The 12,416-nt window shown below is 41.1% G+C and overlaps 1 protein-coding gene across 3 annotated transcripts in view; it reads right to left on the bottom strand.

Moving 5' to 3' along the window:
• Window positions 1–12,416, bottom strand: part of LOC139749375 (glycine receptor subunit alpha-4-like) — a 149,901-nt gene that overhangs the window by 107,730 nt on the left and 29,755 nt on the right. For all 3 annotated transcript variants that reach the window (XM_071663158.1, XM_071663160.1, XM_071663159.1), the window contains exon 3: window positions 11,640–11,725. In XM_071663158.1, the coding sequence (XP_071519259.1) occupies window positions 11,640–11,725 (86 nt within the window). The remainder of the gene's footprint in view (window positions 1–11,639; window positions 11,726–12,416) is intronic.

The following is a 12,416-nucleotide window of genomic DNA, read 5'->3' as shown; positions in this document are numbered from 1 at the left end:
TGAATTGGAGCGATGTGGTATACAGGGGTTGACGTGCTGTCAGTGGATTGAATCAAGGCATGTGAAGCGTCTGGGGTGAACCATGGAAAGCTGTGTAGGTATGTATATTTGCGTGTGTGGACGTGTGTATGTACATGTGTATGGGGGGGGTTGGGCCATTTCTTTCGTCTGTTTCCTTGCGCTACCTCGCAAACGCGGGAGACAGCGACAAAGTATAAAAAAAAAAAAAAAAAAAATATATATATATAATATTTCTATGAGTTCATGGGTAAATAAAACACGGTAAGTTCCCAAGTGCACTTTCGTGTAATAATCACATCATCATGGGAGACACAAGAAACATGTCAGTTGATAAAGAACGAAGAGACGTAGCTAGGACGTCACTTGTTTACCACTTGTATATCCTTTCCAATATATATATATATATATACTCACACATAAGTCTAGACCAGTTACCCATCTATCTACCAGTTTAGAGGGGAGGATGAACACCTAGGTCGGGTGTGGACCGACTGCCACACCCAGGATTCGAACTCATGCACGCACGATTCTGGACGGACCCGTTCCGATTCATGGTTTATAATAACCACCACAACACGGGGCCCATTATGTGTGTAATTACCTTTTGAAATTGTCTATTTTGTACTGTACGGGGAAGAAGGATTACATTCGTGTGTGTGTGTGTGTGTGTGTGTGTGTGTCTGAAGTATATTTAGATATATAATTGTTTGTGTATGATCGTTCAGTCGTGTGTGTGTGTGTGTGTGTGTGTGTGTCTGAAGTATATTTAGATATATAATTGTTTGTGTATGATCGTTCTGTCGTGTGTGTGTGTGTGTGTGTGTGTCTGAAGTATATTTAGATATATAATTGTTTGTGTATGATCTTTCAGTCGTGTGTGTGTGTGTGTGTGTGTGTGTGAAGTATATTTAGATGTATAATTGTTTGTGTATGATCTTTCAGTCGTGTATGTGGGTGATTACCTTTCTATAACTACTTGTGCATATAATGGGGAGAGAATTCTCCATTTGTGGTGCTCGGTCCCTTAACCTTGTATACATATCTTGAGTATATGTAAACACACCTATGCAGACATACACACACCACAGTTAATGTCAGGCACTCATTCAAAGACCGGCTCCAACGAGATGAACAGTTGGGTTGACTGTGGGTAGGCTACCTTGCCCAGGATTCGAACTTGTCTATTAACCTTGTTATATCTGTACATGTATACAGTATATGTACCTGTGTAATTACGAATGTGCTCATGTTCATCTTTATGTGTATATATTCAGGTGCATTTGTGTATTTCATATACATATATATATATATATATAGAATTAGCATGACAGGGTATCACTTCTACAACTAGGTGATATGGATTTCGACCCAAGCGATATGTGAATGGATTATCAGCGCACTGTAGTAAACTCTAATCTTCGAACTTTGGAGCATAAGCGATCGTGGCTCTTCAAAAAATATGAATTTTGATGAAATTAAAAATATAAAGATTGTTGCATCCGGCAGTTGTGGCCAGGCCATTCGCAAACGAGCAATTATAGAGAAAAAAGCAATTTAGAACTAATAACTTCACAAATATATCCGCAATGTTTTGGTTTTGAATTGGCTTTTAGAACTGCCAGATATTTCCAAGTATTTTTTTTCATTATTTTTGTATTTCATTTTCATATACTCTTATATTCCTCTTTTTAATATTTCTACTCATAAATTGGACCTCTGGGGTGTACCTGTTGGCGAAACTGACCGCAAAACACCCAAGGGCCACTCGGTGGTAAGCCTATATAGGTTCGAGTTTTGGTCGCGGCAACTGATCCACAGTTAACCCAACTGTTCATCTGCCACCAGGGGTTGGTACATAGAATGGGTTACCTGGCTTAGGATATATATATATATATATATATATATATATATATATATATATATATATATATACTCACTCATCCTCTCCATGTGCCCAAACCACTTCAAAACACCCTCTTCTGCTCTCTCAACCACGCTCTTTTTATAAACTCAATGGTGCGTCCTCAAGTTGAATATTGTGCTTAGTAACGTTCACCCACTTGAGGAAGGACAAAAACCGAAAGGAGAAAGTACAGAGAAGAGCTACTAAAACACTTCCCTCTCTGAGAACAGATCCTATGAGAACTGACGAAGCAAATTAGACATGGTCATGACGGACAACTACCTCATGGGTTAGAACAGTTATGTATTTTATCAGCGAATATAGTCTGGTTTTCCCCCTCAAGCGTCAGTCTGTTCACACAAACAATCGGCATATCAGAGACGTGGGAAGATCAACCCGAGCCTGGACGCCAGACTTCCTACTGCACACAGTGTTGATCCAACGTTACAGTGAAATGAAAGAGAAATTCTAAGTCAAGTAAAAGAAGGCTAAGTAATAAAAGAAAAATTCTAAGTCAAGTAAAATAAGGCTAAGTAATAAAAGAAAAATTCTAAGTCAAGGAAAATAAGGCTGAGTAATAAAAAAGAAATTCTAAGTCAAGGAAAATAAGGCTAAGCAATACGACCTGAAATGTGATTATCGAACCTTCGACATTATGAACACTTGACCAAGTTTCTCACACATCAGGCACCCACACAGTGTTTTCTCTAAAGTGCCGTGTGTCCTTAGTTCACGTGACCTAATCATAAACATTTTCGTCAAAATTTATAGCATTTTTCAGCACAATTTTATGAAAATTCCTTACCATAAAACTTCAGAAAAGGACTAAAGCCTCTGTATGAGAAGATGAAATGACAACACAAGAAATAAACACATGAAAAATACACTATCTTTTTACGTTAGGAAAGCGATCAACGTTCCCTCAGACCGGCGTAGCTTTATCTAAACACATCTTAAGGCATTGTTTTTCCTATTACGTCACAATCCATAACCCTTTTTCACACTTCCATTACGACACAGAAAGAGCCAAGCACTTACCAACTCTCAAAAAAAAGTTCTAATGAAAACGATGCAGTTATGGGACACTGAAGAGGAATATCACAATAGCAAGAACTCGTCATTTTTCCTTAAAGTCACACGTGCCTGTATATATCCCGCAGCACGACCAGGCACGTGCTAAATTACTAGATCCGATCTATTGATCTAGTACGTGCCCGCACGGCAGATCACATACCCGCACGTCTGACCACAAGTAGAGACGACGCCAGACTGTTAGAGTAATTCATATTATACCGCGAACTGAAACGGCCCACTGAAGCTTCGAGCGAAGCTTCAGAGAGAGAGAGCGAGTCTCCTTGAGGAAACAGGTTCATCCACGCTTCACAGCTTCGATCCCCGACTTGTGTCAACCCACGTCCAGTAGGTTCATGTGGACTTGAAATTTGTAGGAGTTTCCACCTCTTTCAAGAGGTGGAAAGCAGGGGAATAAAGTTCTCGAAACTCCATTCAAAGGACTAAGGCTTCACAATTTCATTCAATACTGAATTACGTTTTCCTGGGAAATACATGTAAATCCCGGAGAAGTACTTCGAAAAACTAACACATTTCTCGCTAAAAAAAGAATTTCATAGAATATATTCGACAGATCGGAATTATATAAGAAAATGGCAGATGGTATAATGACGAACATAAGATTTTCACGAGAAATGAAACTGTTTCGGATCCCCTGTCTCACCAGGAGAGGTCGCCAAAATGTACAATGAGCACCACACAGTCAATACGCCAAGAAAATGGCTTGTTTGAGGAGAGAACACAACAGTTTTCGAATCCCCTTGAGCAATAGGAGAGCTTGCCAAACTCCACAAGGTGAAACACATTGAAGCAACAGGAAGAAATTCTGCGGAAGAGAATTGGCGCGTATAGAACGAGTGTTGGAGGAACTGACGTATGGAAGACCTAACGACCTATTTGATAGTTGACCAGACTCTAACTCAGAGGGAATGCGACCAATGCAGCAGAAAGCGTCAGCCAGAGGTAAAAAAAAAAGAAAAAAGAAAACGGCACACAGTCCACATCAACTACATCAAGACAGACGCTCCAGTTTATGCAATTCCAGGCAGGCAGGGTCCAGTATAGTAGTCACGACGGGTCAAAGACGAAAGCAACAAATTACAAACGCAGACAATGATTCGAACACTTTCACATCAGCTTCAAAGGGATTCAGAACAGACGTTACTGTTGACAAGCGATCCACTATTGACAATGGCGTATGACTTTGGATCAATTTACAGGGGGATGAGAGGGTTATAGAATCATAATCATTACCTGGGGTCACTCCTCAAGATCGTCCAGTGGTTTGCTGAGCCACGGTAGACCAAGGAAAGTCAAGGAAGTGTCAGAGTAGCAGAATCCTCAACACACAGCGTACAAACGGAACTTTAATGAGCGGAGTGAAGCAGGTTCACGGAACTGAACGAGTCACAACATGAACCCTTTTTTCGTTCTAGTAAATATCTTGCTTTCGTTGTATAATATATATGTATTTTCGGATAATTTGTGATTGCCTAAACCTATCATCTTATTACGGTAATAGAGCAATCTATCTAAAACCCTTGTTTGGCTTAGAGCTGTATGATAGTTTATGTATGTGTGTCTTGTTTGCAGTGGTTCGGATTCGTTCGAAACAATCAGACTTTATAAACATATCGTCCCATTTTCGTTCTAGTAGAATTTTTTTGAATATATTTTCAATGAAAGTTTGTTAATTTTATCTGTAGTTTTAATTTCTACTGTCCCTGAAGCAGTTTTAGTTGTTGTCAACAATTGATTGCTGCGAAATTTAAACATTAGTCTCTGTAAATTAGCCTATGAAGATATCAATAGAAAACGGGTCCTTGGAGCTGTAGGATTCCCTCCCACAAGGAGACCCTGGGTGTCGCAGGATCTTCTCAGATAGAACGAGGATTGGACTTGTCCTCAGGGCCCCCCTCGTTAACCTGGGTCAGGTCATTCCACATCCAGAAATTGACCCTCGTAGAATCAGCTGTCGTGAATCGACGTGTTTATGATACATGAGATTACTACATCTACTTCTGGGGTACATGTGAAAGTAGATGAGCTAGCATGAGATTACTACATCTACTTTCTTGTTTCCTTGGGGTATATGTGAAAGTAGATGAGCTAGCATGAGATTACTACATCTACTTTCTTGTTTCCTTGGGGTCTATATGAAAGTAGATGAACCAGCATGAGATTACTACATCTACCCTTTGTTTTTACCTTAAGGTATATGTGAAAGTAGATGAACTAGTGCGTCCAAACGTAAAGTACATTAGAGACTGTTTACGAAGGAGAATGTAATTCAGTCAACAGATCACATCCAATTGTGCATCCACGTCCATCACTAACGGAAGCTGTATACGTACGTATCATTACGAACTACGTCACTCTCCTCTGTATGACGCCAGGGGAATAATTTTCTTTACAAAAAATCTTTTTACGTTAGTTTGGCTCCGGTGGACATTGGTGACGTAATACACACTGACCGACCACTTCCCTCGCTACGACAAAGTTGCGTAACTTTACGAAGTTTTCCTTTTTTAAAGTGACTAGGTTCATGGCTCCTGCCTCATGCTATTGCCATCAATTTCCTCTCTTCCTCCTCCAAGTCTTAGGATATCCAAGTAATTCTTTCATCTCTTTGCCAAGCCAGTGCTGTGATGCCTCTGTGAAATAGATTCGACCGATGTGATGAAGAAGTCTTAGAAAGTCTAGTCTTTGCTTCGCTAACGATTACTTCTGTGACTCGTATATTCCAAGCGTCACATTGTCTACTTCGTATCAGAGTTAATCGCGTGAGAACACAAGTAGAAGGATTAAAAATATTGCACTCATGGAATGCTTGAAATCGAGTTAGGATAAACAACATGGGACATTGAAAAAGAGATTAGAAACTGTTACGAGTAAGTGAATGACGGGTAAGGAATGGAGAAACAAGGATCACAATTGAGTGCATGATCAAGTATATTCCTCTGGGCTCACGGGGGAAAATGAAACACGATAAGTTCCCAAGTGCACTTTCGTGTAACAATCACATCATCATGAGAGATGCAAGAAAAAACTATAACAGTCAGTTGATGTACAACGAAGAGACGTAGCTAGGACGCCATTTGGCATATATATATATATATATATATATATATATATATATATATATATATATATATATATATATATATATATATATATATATATATATAAAGTGAAAACTGCAAAGGAGTTTCTTATCTATAGTTCAGACAGTATATTCCCTTTAACAATAGATGTGGTGCACCAGCGGTCCGAAGACCAGATAAGAACCTTGGCTGAAGAAAGGATTTGTGGTTCTCTGTGTCCCAGCCAACCCTGAAGTGTCTCATCTTGTCGGTAGCTATGACTTAAGGGCCTGTGTGTGTGTGTGTGTGTGTGAACCTTTATGTAAGGGGCGAATAAGGAGCTATGAACTTGTGGAGGTCTATCTATCCAGTTATAGAACACCCTTTACAACCCCAGCTATAGAACATTCTTTACAACGCCAGTTGTAGAACATCCTTCACAACGCTGATTATAGAACACCTTTCACGACCCGAGTTATAGGACACCCTTCACAACCCCAGTTATAGAGCAGCCTTCACAACCCCAAAGCACCACACTTCTGCAACCGTAAACTATATGTAATTCTGGATGACCCATACACTCGGAATATTGGCCCATGTTTGTAACCTGCCTAGGTCAAAGTATCCACTACCCAAGCAGGAGGTGGAAGGGGAGTTGATTAACACCCTTGGCATCACATACCATACCTCCTGAATTTGTGACCCCTGTCTGTATCCGCCACTGAGCCTTAAGCTGTCTTGCATTCATTCAAACCCTTTCGTGATTGAGGTGACAGATGGAGCCACCGGGGATAGTGGAACACAAGTGGAACACAAGTGAGTAACAGCGACCACTTTGTAAAAGCTGAAACAGTTACTTAGGTCAAGGACGTGGGGAAGGTCTTCGAGGAATTTCACTCTCGCGAAGGAACTGCCACCGCTCCTGCTTGCACGAGTTACTGCTTGGGGGATGTGTGGAGTGTGTGATCTACTGTCACGGACGCTGATACTGGAACTCATCACGACTTGATTAATTCCACTGTCTGTCAGCGGTGAGCGACAACGAACCTCCTTTGTTTCCTAACTTCTGGAATAGGGTCGAAGTTACCGGAAACGATTGGGATTGCCTGTCTTAAAGCAGAGGGAAAGACGACCCAATGCCAAACTCCTCGAGAGGCAATCGATCACTGGTGTTTCTCGGCCGAGACGTAATAAAAGAATAAGGAAAAAGGACCTTCATTCTTACGCAAGGAATAGGCCAGTAGACGCTGAGGGCCTTACGTTTGACGGATTCTTACGTCTTACGATATCAGCGCCATCTGTCGAGAGAAGGGAACTCTAAGGTTGGGCTGGGTAGAACTTCTGAGCAAGTTCGAGGCGGAACCTTGCACAGTTCTGGTCCCCAAGAATGCTTCAGACGGTGGAGCAAGGAAGAAGTTCAAGAGGATTTATAAAAGTCTCCCAAGCCGAAGGAAGAAACCATGAGCTTCTAAAGCTGTAAGAAATAAGACCGAAGGATATGGACCATTGCTATCCATACGAAATCACTGGAACTTTCCCTAGTTGGTCCTTTCCTCTTGCACCCAAAGAAGACGATGAGACCTTGCGAAAAGAAACGTCTTTAGATGGAGATTAAATTCTCTCAGCTCCGCTCGACGAAGAACGGTCGGAGAGGAGAAGCTCAGAAATAAGATATCAAGTAAAAGAGAACACCATTGCACGCCATAGTCTCTTTTACCTCAGTGTTGAGCAAGTTATCAACCAGATCTATAAACTAACGATACTAAGGACCTATGTATTTCCCACAGCAGGTCATCCAAGATAAGGAGTGCTCATAGAACCACTCGTTCTTGAAATCCTTTGATTATATCGTTCAGGATAATCCAGTGGAACTGTAAAGGACCTATGAATAAGCATGCATGTTGTCAACGTCTGCTTGCAGTGGCTATGCCTTGCTATAAGGGACGGGCGAGTGTGAGTAACACATTTGAAGTCGGTGTTGTCTCAATATATGCGCACCAAAGCTCACCCTTTCAGAGGCTTGACTTTAGAATGTACTCCAAATGTCGTGAATTCAACACCACCTACTGAACTAGATGCTCAATTAACTACTATCAAAGGTCCAGTACACTCGATGATAATGGGATAATTTATCTTCATCAACAATTAACCCAGTGGGAAATTAATTCCAGTGGACTTTTACGTTCCTCATCAGTTGGGGGAAGGGTATTGACAGTCTCCCAAGGGAAGACAAATGGCTAATATATCATCATTAATTCTAACCTCTCTCTCTCTCTCTCTCTCTCTCTCTCTCTCTCTCTCTCTCTCTCTCTCTCTCTCTCTCTCTCTCTCTAAGTGATGGAGGTGGGAATCCGGACAGGATCCGTTTCATCCATCCATCTTCCTTTGTCAGGCAAACTGCAATCGACCCGGACAGAAATGTTGGGGGAACTTACCACAGGGCCATCCATAATATACCTGGAACGTAAGCTGGGGGAGCTTCGAATCCTACCTTAAACGAAGCTGTGAAGCTCCGAACCCACGACCCCAGTACTAAAGAGATGTAAACTAGCCACGTCATCAGGGCAATTTGAAGCAGTTTCTACCGTCGTAATATGAGATCTGGATGTCTCGAACGTTTATCAAAGTCTCGAACGTTTCTCAGCGTCTCAAACGTTTCTGAGTGTCTCAAACGTTTACATACTCGACAGCCTCGAAAGGACCCATTGGTTTGTTAGTGTTTGGATTTCCTTTGTATTCCTTTGCATGACCCTCCTCACACCACAAACTGCATTCATATGATACATCTCCAACACACACACACACACACACACACACACACACACACACACACACACACACGGAGGACAGGAGAGCAATTGGGTAATGACACACGTACCCAACTCGTTGATGTGCTAAAGAGCATATGGCCCATTAACAACCAGTTCAGCACTCATCACTTCACAACAGGGGGTCAACTGACGGGAACTCACTATAAATCAACACTCGAAAGTTCACAGCGATTAATGTCTCGCCAGTTTACTGGTTTAAAAAAACCCCAAATGTGATTTTTCTCTTTTGACCCTTCGAGTGTGTGTGTGTGTGTGTGTGTGCGTGCGTGTGGGGGGGTGGGGGTTCACTGGGCTGTTTGATCATAAGTCTTGATTACCTGGGCTCAATCAGGATTGGTTTCTAATACATGGAATGTATAATAATGATAATGATGATGATAATGATAATGATAATAATAACAATAATGATAATAACGACAATATTGATGGTAAATAATGATAATAATGATACTAATAGTAATGATGATAATAATGACAATAATTTTAATAATGATAATGATAATAATGATAATAATAATGATAATGATAATGATAATAATAATAATAGTACTGTGAAAAAATTATTATCCCTCGCGTCTTTAAACAGTTCCTTGAGATGGTCGCACCGTCGAATTAGGAAGAACTGGGTGAACCACGTCCTTACCTTCGTCAGCACAAAACCAACGCAAGCTTGTAGCTAACCCCTGAAGCTCTTGTGGTGTTACGTCTGACAACTGTAGTAACAATAATGCAACAGATATCCACAAGTTTCAAGCCATCAACGCTCTACTGGATCGAGGAGGAGGAGCAGATGAAAGAGATGGTACACAAGAAAATATGTTCGGGAACACAGCTAGATGCTACCACAGTTCTCGATAAATGTTCGCTAACTCTCTTAAACTTGGAGAAACTTGGGGAAGAAAAACCTGCCTACAGTTGAAAGTACCCCTGAGGAAGACCTGTTGTAAAATAGAAACGAAGTTATGCCAACAGATTCTAAGGGTTTCTCTTTTTTTTATACTTTACGTGGGACTATGGCCTCGGCTTGTGTGAACTGAGTTGCCTAGAGGTACACAGACCAACACAGACCGACACAGACCCACCTCAAGGTCCGAGCGAAGGTGATGTGGGGTTCACACTTACTTTTCAGAGAGAGAGAGAGAGAGAGAGAGAGAGAGAGAGAGAGAGAGAGAGAGAGAGAGAGAGAGAGAGAGAGAGAGAGAGAGAGAGAGATGAGCTATCTCCAAACCTTACTACAGGAGCAGCGCCCTCCCCAGCACGGACACAAGTGTATTACTATTATCCACTTCCTCTGTCATCACCTGAGCGGGTCGTCAACATCACATACCACACCGGCCATGTCCAGGCTTACTGACCCGGCCAGCCTGGATCAAGGATCGAGTGAAGGTAACTGAGTTTCGAATCGACAGAAGTAAATTCAGCTGGGCTTAAAAGTTGGCCAGAAGCCGGCAAGAAATGGGGAGGTCTTGCTTCTTGCCATCGGGAAATCGAGAAAGATGCAAGTCCATTTTTCCCATAAGACTCTGAGGACAGAGTCATTTTCCTTCTTGCAATAGCCGGCAAAATTCTATATCTAGATATATCTGACCTCCAATCAAAATCTGGTGGACCATTTCATGACACGTACTTAAGAAACCACTCCACCAATACCTCTGTTTGTGATCATGGATGAACATGGGCCATATATATGATCACAGCTGTTTTGGTGCGTGCAATATATATAAATATAAGTACACAGGTATGATACCATCTGCTTAAGTACAACTGCTTTTCAAATTACAAAGAGGATGCAGAAATATTAAAGTTATTGAAAGGATCATAAGATCGCATTCTCTGTATACAATAGACTTCCTATATATGCCAAGACATGGTAGGGACATCTAGTGGAAGTGCTCCATGAAAACAACACAAGTATTTCACTATGTCAAAGTTTTCAAAATCTCATCCCAACTTGGGAAAGTAATGGCCAACAAGTATACAGCAGATGGAATAGTCTTCCCCAAAAGTTCTCACTAAAGTGTTATTGTAAAAAGCTGCCGTGGACAACTCCATGTGAGAGAGTCAACTTTAGAATTTGCTTAGGTCCCCTTGTAATCTGATGCATTCTCCCCACACTCTTTTACATCCCACGTGACCTTGGCATCATTAACAAACAAATATACACGTGTACGAGTACAGTCCTTCTGGAAGGTTAATTTACAAAGGTGTAAAGAAGAAGTGGATCCTATTCCAAGCAATGACGACGATATCTTTTCATGGAACAAACACTTCCATGTTCCAGCTTTCCACCCCCAGCAAGAGAGAGAGAATGAATGTTGTTGCTCTGGTCGAACAGCTGTACAGCAACATGTACACGTACATAACAATGATAGTGTAGTAGAACATGTACCTGTACATAGCTACACTAGTAGTGTACATTAATCACAGACATGAAGCAGGTTTTCGAGAGCAGAGCTGATGTTTCAATCTTTATAGTCATACTATAGAAGATAGACATTCTGGCTATAACTTAGCAACATGATGGACATGATTTGAAAATATTAGTTCATAAAATAGATAAAGGTTTATCCCCTGTTGATCACTTTTAATCCGATTGGAGATGATATATATATATATATATATATATATATATATATATATATATATATATATATATATATATATATATATATATATATGTAAAGAAAACGTTACTGGACCAAAATGAAAGACGGTAACCTGGTTACTTACTTAAGTAATTGGTTGGGGTCGCTCTTCTATCGTAGTCCTTGAGCAGATTGTCCAAGATTTGTAGGTTGTTCACTTTCCCGCACTCTCTGAAAAAGGAGGAAGACATTTCTTAAATATGGAATCGTAGATTTACATTTTGTGCTGTAAAATTAACTGTTAAATAATGATGCCATCCTAGCTGTAAAGCCTTCTTCATCTCCGCCATACTTGTCCGCCGTTTCCCGCATTAGCAAGGTGACGCCAGGAACAGACGAAGAATGGCCTCATCTGCTACACATCCATTCTTCAACTATCGTGTGTAATGCACCGAAACCACAGCTCTCTATCCACAACCAGACCCCACAGTGTTTTGAATACTTAAAGTTGTTGGAGATATTGACCCTTAGGTCCCTCACGCGAGGAATGGCCCATCAGTTCATAATCATTCATAATGAGGTTCCCTACTTGCAACAACAGCTCTTAACCTTAGATTGCATTTGTCGTTTTCAGAATCATTCAGAAAGTTTACCCGGATCCGCTTTCAATATGGCACTGCCGATCTTTGCGTCATTTGCATATCTAAACACGACGTTATTCAGCCCTACATTAAGGTCGTTATCAAAAATGATGAATATCATGGGTCCCAGGACGGAATCATTCCCTGGGGTACTCCACTTGTCACGGGTGACGCGGTGATGATTCACCGTCCATTTCCGACCCTTTGTCTCCTATTACGTCACCAATCTTCTCTCCAGCTTCTTGGGCTATGAAGTAATCCTCAGAGCTATGACTTGAAGC

This window comes from Panulirus ornatus, chromosome 7, assembly GCF_036320965.1.
Source record: "Panulirus ornatus isolate Po-2019 chromosome 7, ASM3632096v1, whole genome shotgun sequence".
NCBI classification, from domain to species: Eukaryota; Metazoa; Arthropoda; class Malacostraca; order Decapoda; family Palinuridae; genus Panulirus; species Panulirus ornatus.
This window is presented reverse-complemented; position numbering and strand designations above follow the sequence as displayed.